The sequence below is a fragment of the Anguilla anguilla genome, chromosome 4 (assembly GCF_013347855.1).
Source record: "Anguilla anguilla isolate fAngAng1 chromosome 4, fAngAng1.pri, whole genome shotgun sequence".
Classification (NCBI taxonomy): Eukaryota; Metazoa; Chordata; class Actinopteri; order Anguilliformes; family Anguillidae; genus Anguilla; species Anguilla anguilla.
Window position 1 is genome coordinate 66,511,873 of NC_049204.1, and position 16,305 is coordinate 66,528,177.

The following is a 16,305-nucleotide window of genomic DNA, read 5'->3' on the forward strand; positions in this document are numbered from 1 at the left end:
CCTATTCTGATGGCTGTACATATTTCAGGTTGAGTCCTGTCAGCAGAACAGAGGGAGCTATAGATGGTAATCAGGCATGGTAAAGTTCACCTTGATAACAGGATACTTTCTTTCACACGGAGATGTAAATCTGTAGAACACTTTGCCAAGTCTTGTAGCAGAGGCAGAGACTCTGGGAGCTCAGATCCAGGCTTGATGCAGTGCTGGATGCTCTCTAGTTTGCAGGTGAATTATCAGACTAGAGGAGCTGAATGGTCTATTCTCATCATGAAAAATTCTCATGTCCTTATTCTTATGTTCTTTACATATTCATCTATTGCATTCAAAACACAACTTTTAATAAATATGATTAAATTGCATGAAATATCAGAGAGAGAAATAAGTGTATTTAAAATTTATAAAACATAGTCTATTAAAGGACGAGATTTAAAGAGAAAAAAATCTAATGGAGCATCTCATATATTTCTGACCTCTTCTCAAAGCGCCTCTCATACAAGGCTCTCTGGCACCATCTTGTGGTGAGGACTGAATGTGCACCTTCTCCTCCACCTCATTCAATTCTCTCGGGTTCTATCTCTGGTCCCAGTCCTGACCAATACCATTTCAGGACACCAGCCCAGACCAATCAGTGCATGCAGGCCTCTGGTCTCATGAGAACCGGTGTCCTGGAACTCCTCCAAAAGAAAAACTGGTGAATGCAGATGATTATTTTTATTAATTTTATTATTTTTATTAATCAATGCCCAATTTCCCAGCATCATTACATAATCAATCCAAAAAGAAGCAGCAGACAGAATTATAAAACACCTTGAACTGAATCTTGGCCGTGACAGCAAACTAAAATAAGATAGTCACTGTAAACGTGATGAGAGTGCAAGCAAACCCCAGAACTGAGTGAATGTGGTCTGGATTCCATTTTTATTTCAACCAGTTAATCTTTTAAAGTTCAATATTTCATTTAATTGAACTCATTTTCTGTCGCATTTCAGTGTTTTTCCCTCACTTTAATTACAGCTGATCTTCGCATTCACTCCCTGCCTCATTTCAGATCACACAGTTGTACAGAGGATCCAGAAGTATAAACCCAAAACCCTGGATAGAGGGGCTGAGTGAATGTGGTCTGGACTCTGTGCAGGAGGGTCATTGTGTCAGAGACGCTGTAGAAGGACAGAGTTCCTGCCCTGTGATCCAGGTACACTCCTATTCTGGAGGGGGGGGGAACAGGGATTCCAGTTTCCTCATTATTGTGCCAGAAACAGTAAAGAGCATTACGGCGCAGACTCCAGGACTTGTTATTGCCTCCCAGAACACAGTCATGACCCTCTCCTTTCCTGCTTATCTCTTTATATGACACTGCTATCTCAACCTCACCCCCACTCCACTCAGCCTCCCAGTAACAGCGTCCAGACAGACCCTCTCTGCACAGAACTTGGGCAAAGTCCTCAAATCTCTCTGGATGATCAGGATATGACTGGATCTCTCCCACATAAGTCACCTCTCTGTTCCCCTCAGACAGACGGAGGCATTGATGTGCTGTGTTGGGGTCCAGTGTGAGCTGACAGGCATCTGTTGGAGGAGAAGAGATCAGTGAAGACATGAAAATTTCAATTGTTTGTGTGTTATTACTTCAAGCAGAGTGTTATTGTCAATTATTGCGACACATTTAATGATTAATTAATGCAGAAATCTAGGTAATTCCAAAGGCAATTGTATCTTATTTCAGGTACTTTCCCTTCAGTTATGTATTCCTCCAAAGTATTTAATTAATCAATCACTATTATATCAAAATTAATAATTTGGTTTTTGTGTTGTGTTTGCAGTGATCACGTACCAGGAATCCAGCGCAAGAACAACACCATCAAATATGAAAATCGCTCCTTACTGTGATTATTGCACAATTAAAATGTTTTTTGCTTTAACATATAGAGCTTGAATTGTGTGGCCCATGGATGGTTGTGGCCCTAAATGACAGTACAGAGCATTTATGCCCCCAGCCAGCTCTGACTGCAGGACATGTATTATCATATATGACCCATATGTTTAATACCAGGAGGCCTGCAGCTGAATTAACAGGGATCTGATGGAGGAGAAGATGTATGAGATCCCTAAAGCAAGTCCGTTATGGATATTAAGAATCATAGAAATAATCTTTTACTTCATATTACCTATATTCATTCTTTTATTTAGGTTTAATCACAGACTCACATTGTAAGAAGTCGTCTCTGGTCTTGGGCTCTAGAATATTGACTTCTTTCGCTGTAAGGGGAGATCACAACAAAGTTGAGCCCCTAAAGCTTACCTTGTTTCATTATTTCCTGAAGAAACTGAAAGCTATCCAGAATGCAGTGTCAGAATCAGACTCAGTTATTTATCACCCTAAAACTGAGTAAAGATGCGATGAGAGGAGACAAGATGGAATCATTTTACGAGAAAACTACTGAATATTAGAAGATCTTCTGTTGGCAGCTCTAAGAGGAATTTTTCTTAAATGTGTTGTCTCCTCTCTTATCTCCACAATATCTTGCATCCTACCAAGTAAAAAATGAGCCAAAACATTACATTACAGGCTTTTAGCAGGCACTCTTAACCAGAGCAACTTAGACAACCTTTACACAGCATTTACACTGCATCCATTTATACAGCTGGATAGATACTGAAGCAATGCATGTTAAGTACCTTGCTCAAGGGTAAGATGGGAGTGTCCAACTGGGAAATCGAACTTGTGACGTTCATGTTACTGTATAAGCCCGGTTTCTTACCCAATATACTACACTGCTGCCCTGTTCCCTTTCAGAAAGTCATACTTTGTTCCCTGAAGTTCAAACAAAGCTTTTGATTGAAAATATTTTGGGTTATCCCCTAGCCTTATAAAGTGACTAAGCACACTTTCTGCAGCAGAGTGTGTCTACAAACCTTTTCCTGGTACTTTGATCAACTCCATCGTGAAAACATCCTCCAGTCTCTCTTTCAGTTCAGAGACAGATTTCCTCACAGCCTCAAAAGAGACGTGTGGACTGACAGCGATGCTGGGTAAGTCTTCAGGTCCAACAGGGGCACAGAGAGACTCACAGCTCTGCAGAGACACAGACAGAAAATCAGACATTCAGACAGGGACACAGAGAGACATACAGGCACACAGACATACAAAAAACAGTCTCAATAAATGATTTCTGCGTATATTTGAGGGGAAAATCATTGTAAATGAGGATCACACCTCACCATGTCTGTACAATGTACATAGTGCAGACTGTCAGAGAGCCAGTGATGTTACCTGGAGGAACTGGATGTGATCCTCTGTGTGTGAAAACTGCTCCAGCTCAGCATCTCTCCTCCTCAGCTCAGCAATCTCCTGCTCCAGTCGCTCCAGGAGTCCTTCAGCCCAACTCACTTCCGCTTTCTCCTGATCTCTGATCAGCTCTTTCACCTCAGACCGCCTTCTCTCAATCGAGCGGATCAGCTCAGTAAAGATCCTCTCGCTGTCCTCCACTGCTGCCTGTGCAGAGCGCTGTTAGGAGACAGAGAGAGAAGGGCTGTACATTTTAACAAGGCCTTTCACTCAGCTCTTACTGGGACCCCAGACAGCCTGTTCCCCACAGTGTGGCTCAGTGGGATTGAGCCCCACAGGGCTGGAAAGTGACCCAATACTGAGCTCCTCACTGGCTGACTGGAGGAGAGCCCTGACTGAGCCCTGAAATGGCTCTTCCAGCAGCCAGCTGGTGTCTTCTCCTCTGGTCAGTACCCACCTTGAGTGACTGCACAGTCTGTCTCAGGTCCTGCAGCTCCTTCTCTCTCTCCTGGATTCTCTGCTGGAATTCTCTCTGTGTCGCCCCCAGCTGCTTCTGCAGATAAGATATATAACTGGGAAAATAAATTATCATATAACGAGGCTGAATGTGTCAACTACATTTTCAAATTCTAAATTAAAATGAATACTTTTACGTGTTTGATGTACAGTGGTTAAGGTTTCATTTGATGCATTTTTCTCCACAGCAGAGGTTCTGCCAGCCAGACGGAAATACTTTAGGGGACAAATACAATTATAGTGGACAAACCAATTTAATTGTTTCTAAAGTGCACTGGCATTTCAACAGTGTGACTTTTTCACTTTTGAAGTCAGAAAATATTACGCTAATTTACGGGAAGCGGCTAATTTAAAAATTTGTATTAAAGCAAACAGCTGTTATTTTCTGGCATGTTGAAAACTGCTGGTTAAACATTACATTACAGGCATTTAGCAGACGCTCTTATCCAGAGCGACTTACACAACTTTTTACGTAGCATTTTTACATTGTATTCATTTATACAGCAGGATATATACTGAAGCAATGCAGGTTAAGTACCTTGCTCAAGGGTATCGAACCTGCGACCTTTCGGTTACAAGCCCAGTTCCTTACCCACTGTGCTACACTCCGTCCTTGACAAAAATGTCAATCCTTACCTGTTTCTCCGTCCTTTCTGCTGCAGCTGAGACTGTTTTATGCCCGCTGTGTTCATCCATCACACACAGCAGACAGATACACTGCTGATCAGTACGACAGTAAACCTCCAGCAGTTTGTCATGATGAGAGCAGATCTTCTCCTGCAGGTTTCCAGTGGCTTTGACCAGTTTGTGCTTTTTAAAGGCAGAAGATTCATAGTGAGGCTGGAGGTGAGTTTCGCAGTAAGAGGCCAGACAAGCAAGACAGGACTTGACGGCTTTGCGCTTTCTCCCAGTGCAGACATCACACGCCACATCTCCAGGTCCAGCGTAACAGTGAGCAGGAGGACCAGCTTGGAGTCCAGTTTTCTTCAGTTTCTCCACCACTTCAGCCAGCATAGTGCTTTTTCTTAATACAGGCCTTGGGATGAAGGTCTCTCTGCACTGGGGACAGCTGTGAACACCTGTATGATCATCCTGATCCCAGCAGCCCTTAATACAGCCCATACAGAAACTGTGTCCACAGGGAATAGTCACTGGATCTTTCAGTAGATCCAGACAGATCGCACAGCTCAACTGGTCCTGATCCAGTAAACCTCCACCTTCAGCCATTTTACTGCTCGCACTGACAGAGTTAAGTTTCGTTTCTCTGAAACTGCGTGACGGAGAGAGTGGGAGTGACTTCCTGGTTCTGCCCACAGCTGCAGGAGGTGTGGTGTTGGACTGAGGCCAGGCTGAGCAGAGCAGGCTGAGCAAAGAGTGCACATTCCTGAGGAAATATTTAATCTTAGGGGTCAAAGGGCAGATTTATTGAAGGACTGTGTGTGTATTGTGAGCAGTAAAGGGCTGTGTGCACATGCATAGGATGTACTACATGTGCATCTGATCTGAGTACCCCAGTCAGAAATGCACAGATAATATACATAATATAAGTGGACAGGTCATTTTTCTGCCCGAATTATTCATGGAAACAGTGAGTATAATACAGAAAACATGGAACTACACCATGGCCTCAGGTAGTACACTATGTGCAGATGGAAATAGCTCTGACCAAAAATAAGACTAATGTATTGTTTTGAAGAGTAATCATATACACATACAGCCTCTGAGGTATAACATTGCTTTACAAGCTGCATTGGACTCACTTCATATTTATTTTCTCGCTTAAACCTCACAAACTCGTAAAAGTCGCAGAGCTAGCAGGTCATCAGAAATTTCTCCATTCACCAAAACTGACTGGGCTGATCAAAAAAAGTCTTAAACTATTCCTGTCACAAACAGGTAACACCCCTGTAGAAATGTGGCTATTCTGGGTTTCAGAGAGAGAGAGAGAAAAAATTCAACATACAAACAAGCAAACAAAAATCTTCATCGTTCCCCGTCATGGGTTCTGGGTAAAAATAATAAACTAACATAACAAAGTAAAAATTCATGCAAACACATGGCAGCAAGCTTTTCAGCTTTCTCACTTATCAGCCTTTCAGCTTTTTCAGCTTTTCAGCCAGGTTTGTTTTATCTCAGTCGCTCTCTCTCAGTGAGCCGATCTCTGTCTGCCACTCAACCTGCAGGCGAGGACTTCCACAGTCATGTGACCAGGGTCCACTCGGGACCAGATGTTGTCGGATAGAGTTGAATTAACACTGTTAGAGTTGAATTAATAATACTGGACATTTCACAGTATATAGTTCATGATACTCTTTGTTTCTGATAACACTGTGAGTTTGACATGCAGTAACATGCTCTGCCTGCAGGGGGCAGACGTTAGCTACTAATGCTGAGTTCATTCTGATCTGTATGCGGTTCAGCATTCCATTACATTGCAGGCATTTAGCAGACGCTCTTATGTCATCACATACAGCACTTATGTGATGAATTAAAGCAGTTTAAAACAGTCACACAATTTAACCCCCTTTACCTGGCCTCCTGCACCTGAACCGTACGTTGAATTTAAGGAGAAGGCTAAAGAGCCCCAGAGACCCCAGGACCGGGTTTATACCCCACCCCCCCAACCCCCCCCTTCCCCCAAGGCAGCGGAATGGGGACATAACAGGCTTTTTTTTTGGGGTGGGGTTTGGGGGACGAGCAGGTCCCTGTTGAAGTGTTCTTCAAGTCAAGTCAAGTCATGTCTGCTTTGTTGTCATTCCAGCCATATACCATGCAGAATACCGATTGTCTGGCAGTTAGAGGGTTGCCGGTTCAAACCCCGCCCTGGGCATGTCGTAGTGTCCTTGAGCAAAACACCTAACCCCTAACTGCTCTGGCGAATGAGAGGCATCAATTGTAAAGCGCTTTGGAAAAAAGAGCTATATAAATGCAGTCCATTTACCATTACAGTGGAATGAAATAGCGTTTCTCCTGGTCCTTGGTGGAATATATACAATATACACACAAGGCATACAGACAAGGACGGGGCTGTGTGCCCATGACTAGACACAGTGCACGTGACAGGACAGTGCAAGTGTAACAGACATTACGAGTGCAACTCCATACAATACAATGCAGGACAGCATAAAAACAGAACAGTAAGTACACAATAAATAAACTAAATGGAATAAAATTAAGAATTAAGTTACAATAAAAAAATTACTAGTGTGTAAAGTATGGTGTAGCAGCATGGAATAGTGGTGGAGGTAGTCTCTGAGAAAATAGTCCAGAGGAAATGTTGTGCAACAGGGTGTATAAAAATAAAAATACAAATAAAATAAGTGGCCAGTGTGGTGGGGGGGTTGAGGGGGGGGGGGGGTGGTGGGGGGAAGGGGGCTTGGCCGTATTCTGTTAAGTTAGGGTGGTACGGGTCAAAGGAGGCAGCAGTGAGTTAAGGAGCCTGACAGCTTGGGGGAAGAAGCTGTTGCGGAGTCTGGCAGATCTGGCCCGTATGCTGCGGTACCTCTTGCCAGACGGCAGGGGGGTAAAGTGAGCATGGGAGGGGTGGGAGGGATCCTCAGCTGTGCTGCGGGCCTTGCCTGTGCAGCGTTTGGTGTAAATGTCTTGAATAGAAGGGAGAGGGACCCCAATGATCCTTTCGGCTGCCCTCACTATGCGCTGCAGGGACTTGCGGTCTGAGACGCTGCAGTTCCCATACCAGGTAGTGAGACAGCTGGTCAGGACGCTCTCGATGGTGCCCCTGTAGAACGCGGTGAGGATGGGGGGGTAGGGGGGAGTCTTGCTTTCCTCAGTCTCCTGCTGCAGCGGCTGTCCCATGGGCAGCTCCCATAGAGAGGGCCCCAAAGGGGAGGGGTCCCAGACCAAGCCGGACGCCACGGAGATCCAGTGGGACGTCCCGTGGACGGAGATGGAGGCCACCCTGCTGGGCGGAGCCCGGGACGAGGAACAGGGCGTCTGCCCCCCCCCAGCCAGGAGCACATATCTGGGGCCTGAACCCCCCCTAGCCCTGTTCAGCAGGGGTCCTGAGTCTTACCCAGAAAGGGCCGGAGGGGGTGCAGGCTTCTGTTCCAACCAAGCCGCTACCCACCTGACTCTACTAATCAACCACTAGAGTCTCTGCTAAGGACCATCTACACCAGGGCTGCCCAGCCCTGTTCCAGGAGATATCTAACGTCCTGTAAATTTAACTCCAGCCCTAACAGAGCACACCTCATTCAACAGCGAGAGATCTCACTGAGCTGCTGACTAGTAGAACCAGGTGTGCCAAATTAGGGTTGAAATGAAAACCTACAGGACCATAGATCTGCAGGAGCAGGGCTTGACCAGCTCTCCTCCACACTGTCGGCGCTGTCACCTATTCTGGCAGGTATTTCAGGGAGAGTTCAGTCAGCAGAACAGAGGGGTCACAGGTGGAAATGGTAATGTTCACATTAATGACAGGATTCATTTTTTTTCCACACACAGATGTAAATCTGTGGAGCACTTTGCCAGCTCATGCAGTACAGACAGAGACTCTGGGAGTTCAGATCCAGGCTTGAGGCAGTGCTGGAAGCTCTCTAGTTTGCAAGTAAATGATCAGACTGGATGAGCTGAATGGTCTGATCATGAAAAATTCTTATGTTCTTCAGAAATTCATCTATAGCATTCAAAACACAACTTTTAATAGGTATGATTAAATTGCATGAAATATCAGGGAGAAAAATAAGTGTATTTAAAATTTATGAAACATAGTCTATTAAAGGACGAGATTTAAAGAGAAAAAAAATCTAATGGAGCATCTCATATATTTCTGAACTCTTCTCCAAGCACCTTAAATTCAGGGCTCTCTGTCACCATCTGGTGGTGAGGGCTGAATGTGCACCTTCTCATCCAGCTGTCACTTCTGACCGATTCCATCTCTGGTCCCAGTCCTGACCAATCCCATTTCAGGAGCCCAGCCCTGACCAATCAGTGCATGAAGGCCTCTGGTCTCCATGGGAACCGGTGTCCTGGAAACCCTCCAAAAGAAAGACTGCTGAATGCAGATGATTATTTTTATTAATTTTATTATTTTTATTAATCAATTCCCAATTTCCCAGCATTATCACATAATCAATCCAAAAAGAAACAGCAGACAGAATTATAAAACACCTTGAACTGAATCTTGGCCGTGACAGCAAACTAAAATAAGACAGTCACCGTAAACATGATGACAGTGCGAGCAAACCCCAGAACAGATGGGCTGAGTGAATGTGGTCTGGATTCCATTTTTATTTCAATCAGTTAATCTTTTAAAGTTCAATATTTAATTTAATTGAACTCATTTTCTGTCGCATTTGAGTGTTTTTCCCTCTCTTTAATTACAGCTGATCTTCCGTTCACTCGCTGCCTCATACCAGATCACACAGTTTTACAGAGATTCCAACATTCCGAACCCAAAACCCAGGATAGAGGGGCTGAGTGAATGTGGTCTGGACTCTGTGCAGGAGGGTCATTGTGTCAGAGACACTGTAGAAGGACAGAGTTCCTGCCCTGTGATCCAGGTACACTCCTATTCTGGAAGAGGGGGGAACAGGGATTTCAGTGCGCTTAATATTGTGATAGAAAGAGTAACCGGCGCCATTACGGCGCAAAGCCCAGGACTTGTTATTAGATCCCAGATCACTGTCATCACCCGTCCCTTTCCTGCTGATCTCTTTATATGTCACTGCTATCTCAACCATATCCCCACTCCACTCAGCCTCCCAGTAACAGCGTCCAGACAGACCCTCTCTGCACAGCACTTGGGACGTGTGCTCAAATCTCTCTGGATGATCAGGATATGACTGGATCTCTTTCACACGGGTCACCTCTCTGTTCCCCTCAGACAGACGGAGGCGTTGATGTGCTGTGTTGGGGTTCAGTGTGAGCTGACAGGCATCTGTTGGAGGAGAAGAGATCAGTGAAGACATGAAAATTTCAATTGTTTGTGTGTTATTACTTCAAGCAGAGTGTTTTTGTCAATTATTGTGACATAATGATTAATTCATGCAGAAATCTAGGTAATTCCAAAGGCAACTTTATCTTATTCCAGGTACTTTCCCTTAAGTTATGTATTCCTCCAATGTATTTAATTAATCAATCACTATTATATCAATATTAATTATCTGGTTTTTGTGTTGTTGTGTCGGCAGTGATCACGTACCAGGAAACCAGCACAAGAACAACACCATTAAATATGAAAATCGCTCCTTACTGTGAATATTGCACAATTAAAATGGTTTTTTTTTTAACATATAGAGCTTGAATTGTGTGGCCCATGGATGGTTGTGGCCCTAAATGACAGCATAGAGCATTTATGCCCCCAGCCAGCTCTGACTGCAGGACATGTATTATCATATATAATCCATATGTTTAATACCAGGAGGACTGCAGCTGAATTAACAGGGATCTGATGGAGGAGAAGATGTATGAGATCCCTAAAGCAAGTCCGTTATGGATATTAAGAATCATAGAAACAATCTTTTACTTCATATTACCTATATTCATTCTTTAATTTATGTTAAATTACAGACTCACATTGTAAGAAGTCCTCTCTGGTCTTGGGCTCTAGAATATTGACTTCTTTCGCTGTAAGGGGAGATCACAACAAAGTTGAGCCCCTAAAGCTTACCTTGTTTCATTATTTCCTGAAGAAACTGAAAGCTATCCAGAATGCAGTGTCAGAATCAGACTCAATTATGTATCATCCTAATACTGAGTAAAGATGCAATGAGAGGAGACAAGATGGTATCATTTCACGAGAAAAATATTGAATATTAGAAGATCTTCTGTTGGCAGCTCTAAGAGGAATTTGTCTTAAATTTGTTGTCTCTCTTATCTCCACAGTATCTTGTATCCTACTGATCAAAAATGGGCCAAAACATTACATTACAGGCATTTAGCTGATGCTCTTATCCAGAGCAACTTACGCAACTTTTAACACAACATTTACATTGCATCTATTTACACAGCTGGATATATACTGAAGCAATGCGGGTTAAGGAGCTTGTTCAAGGGTACAACAGCAGTGTCCAACCCGGGAATCAAACCTGTAACCTTTAGGTTACAAGCCCAGCTCCTTACCCATTATATTACATTTCCACCCAAAAAACATATTTGGTTCCCTGAAGGTTAAACAGATCTCTGAACAAAAATCTTTTAGGTTGTAGCGCCTTAGTCAGCAAAGACTGCCATCTTACATATTGGGTGCTTTGTATGTCTCACACAGGTCCAATTCACACAGAAAATGCATCAAACTTTTGGTCCAGCAGAGATGGCAAGGAATTTAAAAGTGACTCGACACATATATAGCCTGTGACACAGCCTGAAGTATCACTCACCCCTGTTATTAATATGTAACCTATGAAAGTTATTTTCGTGATGTGAAAGCAAATCTTAACAGAGCACCTGACCAGTGTGTTATGTGCAGTGGATATCAAACTATCTGTGGCAGGGTTTGTCTACAAACCTTCTCCAGATACTTTGATCAATTCCACCGTGAAAACATCTTCCAGTCTCTCTTTCAGTTCAGACACAGACTTCCTCACAGCCTCAAAAGAGACATGTGGACTGACAGTGATGCTGGGAAAGTCTCCAGGTCCAGGAGGGGCACAGAGAGACTGACAGCTCTGCAGAGAAACAGACAGAAAATCAGACATTCAGACAGGGACACAGAGAGACATACAGGCACACAGACATACAGAAAACAGTCTCAAAAAAAAAGATTTCTGCATAGATTTGAGGGGCAAATCATTGTAGATGAGGAACACACCTCACCATGTGTGTACAATGTACATAGTGCAGACTGTCAGAGAGCCAGTGATGTTACCTGGAGGAACTGGATGTGATCCTCTGTGTGTGAAAACTGCTCCAGCTCAGCATCTCTCCTCCTCAGCTCAGCAATCTCCTTCTCCAGTTGCTCCAGGAGTCCTTCAGCCCGACTCACTTCAGCCTTCTCCTGGTCTCTGATCAGCTCTTTCACCTCAGAGCGTCTTCTCTCAATGGAGCGGATCAGCTCAGTAAAGATCCTCTCACTGTCCTCCGCTGCTGCCTGTGCAGAGCGCTGTTAGGAGACACAGAGAGAGGAGGGCTGTACATTTTAACTAGGCCTTTCACTCAGCTCTTACTGGGACCCCAGACAGCCTGTTCCCCACAGTGTGGCTCAGTGGGATTGAGCCCCACAGGGCTGGAAAGTGACCCAGCACTGGGCTCTTCACTGGCTGACTGGAGGAGAGCCCTGCCTGAGCCCTGAAATGGCTCTTCCAGCAGCCAGCTGTTGTCTTTTCCTCTGCTCAGTACCCACCTTGAGTGACTGCACAGCCTGTCTCACATCCTGCAGCTCCTTCTCTCTCTCCTGGATTCTCTGCTGGAAGTTACTCTGTGTCTCCCCCAACTGCTTCTGCAGATAGATTATCTTCCCAGTTATATCTTTTCACATATCAATGTTAAACATTACAACTACAGTTTCACATTCCAAATTAAACTGAATATTTCTACCTTTGATGGATTTGCCTCTACAGCAGAGGTTCTGCAGGCCAGAGGGAAATACTTTTGTGGTTCTGACATTAGAGGACAAATACATTTATAGTAGACAAAGCAATTAAATTGTTTCTAAAGTGCACTGACAGTTCAACAGTGTTACTTTTTCACTTTCGAAGTCAGAAAATATTACGCTAATTTATGGGAAGCGGCTAATTTTTAAATTTGTATTAAAGCAAACAGCTGTTATTTTCTGGCATGTTGAAAACTGCTGGTTAAAAATGTCAGTCCTTACCTGTTTCTCAGTCCTTTCTGCTGCAGCTGAGACTGTATCATGGCCTTTGTGTTCATCCATCGTACATAGATAACAGATACACTGCTGATCAGTACGACAGTAAACCTCCAGCAGTTTGTCATGATGAGAGCAGATCTTCTCCTGCAGGTTTCCAGTAGCTTTGACCAGATTGTGCCTCTTTAATGCAGGAAAGTCATAGTGAGGCTGGAGGTGAGTTTCGCAGTAAGAGGCCAGACAAGCAAGACAGGACTTGACGGCTTTGCGCTTTCTCCCAGTGCAGAAATCACACTCCACATCTCCAGGTCCAGCGTAACAGTGAGAAGGAGGAGCAACTTGGAGTCCTGTCTTCTTCAGTTTCTCCACCACTTCAGCCAGCATGATGTTTCTGCCCAGAACAGGCCTTGGAGTGAAGGTCTGTCTGCACTGGGGACAGCTGTAGACTCCAGTATGATCATCCTGATCCCAGCAGCCCTTAATACAGCCTATACAGAAACTGTGTCCACAGGGAATAGTCACTGGATCCTTCAGTACATCCAGGCAGATCGGACAGCTCAACTGGTCCTGATCCAGTAAACCTCCACCTTCAGCCATTTTACTGCTCACACTGACAGAGACAGAGTTAGGTTTCGTTTCTCTGAAACTGCGTGACAGAGAGAGTGGGAGTGACTTCCTGGTTCAGCCCACAGCTGCAGGAGGTGTGGTGTTGGACTGAGGCCAGCCTGAGCAGAGCAGGCTGAACAGAGAGCGCAGATTCCTGAGGAAATATTTAATCTCAGGGGTCAAAGGGCAGATTTATTGATGGACTGTGTGTGTACTGTGAGCTGTAAAGGCCTGAATACTCATGCATGGGATGTACTACAGCTGCATCTGATCTGAGTACACCAGTGAAAAATGCACAGAAAAAATACATAATATAAGTGGACAGGTAATTTTTCTGCCCAAATTATTCATGGAAACAGTGAGTATTATACAGAAAACATGGAACTACACCAAGGCCTCAGGTAGGACAGTATGTGCAGAAGGAAATAGTTTGAACCAAAAATAAGACTAATGTATTGTTTTGAAGAGTAATCATATACACACATACAGCCTCTGAGGTATAACATTGCTTTACAAGCTGCATTGGACTCACTTCATGTTTATTTTCTCGCTTAAATCTCACAAACTTGCAAAAGTCCCTGAGCTAGCAGGTCATCAGAAATTTCTCCATTCACCAAAACTGACTGGGCTGATCAAAAAAAGTGTTAAACTATTCCTGTCACAACAGGTAACATCCCTGCAGAAATGTGGCTATTCTGGGTTTCAGAGAGAGAGTGAGAGAGAGACATTCAACAAATAAACAAGAAAACAAAAATCTTCATTGTTTCCCCTCATGGGTTCTGGGTAAAAATAATATACTAAAATAACAAAGTAAAAATTCATCCAAACACATGTCCGCAAGCTTTTCAGCTTTCTCACTTTTCAGCTTTTCAGCTTTTTCAGCTTTTCAGCCAGGTTTGTTTTATCTCAGTCGCTCTCTCTCAGTGAGCCGATCTCTGTGTGTACCACTCAACCTGCAGGCGAGGACTTCCACAGTCATGTGGCCAGTGTCCACTCACGACCAAATGTTCTCGGATAGAGTTGAATTAACACTGTTAGAGTTGAATTAATACTGGACATTTCACAGTATATAGTTCATGAAACTCTGTGTTTCTGATAACACTGTGAGTTTGACATGCAGTAACATGCTGTGCCTACAGGGGGCAGATGCTAGCTACTAATGCTGAGTTCATCCTGATCTGTATGCAGTTCAGCATTCCATTACATTACAGACATATAGCAGACACTCTTATGTCATCACATACAGCACTTGTGTGATGAATTAAAGCAGTTTAAAACAGTCACATAATTCAACCCCCTTTACCTGGCCTCCTGCGCCTGAACCGTACGCTGAATTTAAGGAGAAGGCTATAGAGCCCCAGACACCCCAGGACCGGGTTTATACCCGACCCCCAACCCTCCCCCCAAGGCAGCGGAATGGGGACATACAGATATTTTTCTTTTTTTGGGGGGGTTGGGATTTGGGGAACGAGCAGGTCCCTGTTGAAGTGTTCCTCAAGTCAAGTCAAGTCATGTCAGCTTCATTGTCATTCCAGCCATATACCATGCAGATTACAGTGGAATGAAATTGCGTTTCTCCTGGTCCTTGGTGGAATATATACAATATACAAACAAGACATACAGACAAGGACGGGGCTGTGTGCCCATGACTAGACATAGTGCAAGTGACAGGACAGTGCAAGTGTAACAGACATTACGAGTGCAACTCCATACAATACAATGCAGGACAGTATAAAAACAGAACAGTAAGTACACAATAAATTAATTTTTAATTTTATTCCATTGAATTAAGTTGCAATAAAAAAATGAATAGTGTATAAAGTATGGTGTAGCAGCATGGAATAGCGGTGGAGGTAGTCTCTGAGAAAAAAGTCTAGAGGAAATGTACTGCAACAGGGTGAATAAAAATAAAAACACAAATAAAATAAGTGGCCAGTGGGGTGGGGGGGTTGGGGGGGGGGAGGGGCGGCTTGGCCCTATTCTGTAAAGTTAGGGTGGTGCAGGTCAAGGGAGGCACCAGTGAGTTAAGCAGCCTGACAACTTGGGGGAAGAAGCTGTTGCGGAGTCTGGCAGATCTGGCCCGTATGCTGCGGTACCTTTTGCCAGACGGCAGGGGGGTAAAGTGAGCATGGGAGGGGTGGGAGGGATCCTCAGCTGTGCTGCGGGCCTTGCCTGTGCAGCGTTTGGTGTAAATGTCTTGAATAGAAGGGAGAGGGACCCCAATGATCCTTTCGGCTGCCCTCACTATCCGCTGCAGGGACTTGCGGTCTGAGACGCTGCAGTTCCCATACCAGGTAGTGAGACAGCTGGTCAGGACGCTCTCGATGGTGCCCCTGTAGAACGTGGTGAGGATGGGGGGGGGAGGCTTGCTTCCCTTAGTCTCCTGCTGCAGCGGCTGTCCCATGGGCAGCTCCCATAGAGAGGGCCCCAAAGGGGAGGGGTCCCAGACCAAGCCGGACGCCACGGAGATCCAGTGGGACGTCCCGTGGACGGAGATGGAGGCCACCCTGCTGGGCGGAGCCCGGGACGAGGAACAGGGCGTCTGGCCCCCCCCCAGCCAAGAGCACATATCTGGGGCCTGAACCCCCCCTAGCCCTGTTCAGCAGGGGTCCTGAGTCTTACCCAGAAAGGGCCGGAGGGGGTGCAGGCTTCTGTTCCAACCAAGCCGCTACCCACCTGACTCTACTAATCAACCACAAGAGTCTCTGCTAAGGACCATCTACACCAGGGCTGCCCAGCCCTGTTCCAGGAGATATCTAACGTCCTTTAAATTTAACTCCAGCCCTAACAGAGCACACCTCGTTCAACAGCGAGAGATCTCACTGAGCTGCTGACTAGTAGAACCAGGTGTGCCAAATTAGGGTTGAAATGAAAACCTACAGGACCGTAGATCTGCAGGAGCAGGGTTTCATCAGCTCTCCTCCACACTGCCAGCGCTGTCACCTGTTCTGGCAGGTATTTCAGAGAGAGTTCTGTCAGCAGAACAGAGAGGGGTCACAGGTGGAAATGGTAATGTTCACACTAATGACAGGATTCATTTTTAATTCCACACAGAGATGTAAATCTGTGGAGCACTTTGCCAGCTCATGCAGTAGAGACAGAGACTCTGGGAGTGTTCAGATCCAGGCTT

The 16,305-nt window shown here is 44.9% G+C and overlaps 3 protein-coding genes across 3 annotated transcripts in view; 1 reads left to right on the top strand and 2 right to left on the bottom strand.

Moving 5' to 3' along the window:
- Positions 1-5,163, bottom strand: part of LOC118225987 (tripartite motif-containing protein 16-like) — a 22,476-nt gene extending 17,313 nt beyond the window's left edge. Inside the window, exons 1-2 of the mRNA XM_035415181.1 lie at positions 5,048-5,163; positions 4,802-4,803 (exon numbers count right to left, since the gene is read on the bottom strand). The gene's annotated coding sequence lies outside the window, so the exon portion shown is untranslated. The remainder of the gene's footprint in view (positions 1-4,801; positions 4,804-5,047) is intronic.
- The window catches only part of LOC118225953 (tripartite motif-containing protein 16-like), a 972,804-nt gene that overhangs the window by 257,351 nt on the left and 699,148 nt on the right, over positions 1-16,305 (top strand). The window lies entirely within an intron of this gene.
- LOC118225121 lies at positions 904-13,370 on the bottom strand. Its single transcript, XM_035413173.1, has 13 exons — positions 12,576-13,370; positions 12,105-12,200; positions 11,631-11,864; positions 11,271-11,430; positions 10,340-10,390; positions 9,178-9,701; positions 7,305-7,756; positions 4,439-5,072; positions 3,744-3,839; positions 3,272-3,505; positions 2,914-3,073; positions 2,206-2,256; positions 904-1,566 (listed from the first exon to the last, which is right to left on the bottom strand). The coding sequence occupies exons 1-13, from the start codon at positions 13,164-13,166 to the stop codon at positions 1,040-1,042; spliced, it is 3,810 nt and encodes a 1,269-aa protein (XP_035269064.1). The 5' UTR covers positions 13,167-13,370; the 3' UTR covers positions 904-1,039.

Coding starts and splice junctions, on each gene's coding strand:
- LOC118225121 (XM_035413173.1), bottom strand. CDS start 13,166: ATGGCTGAAGGTGGAGGTTTACTGGATCAGGACCAGTTGAGCTGTCCG. Junction 12,201..12,575: donor CAGAAAGGACTGAGAAACAG/GTAAGGACTGAC, acceptor ATCTATCTGCAG/AAGCAGTTGGGGGAGACACA. Junction 3,840..4,438: donor CAGAAAGGACGGAGAAACAG/GTAAGGATTGAC, acceptor TCTTATCTGCAG/AAGCAGCTGGGGGCGACACA.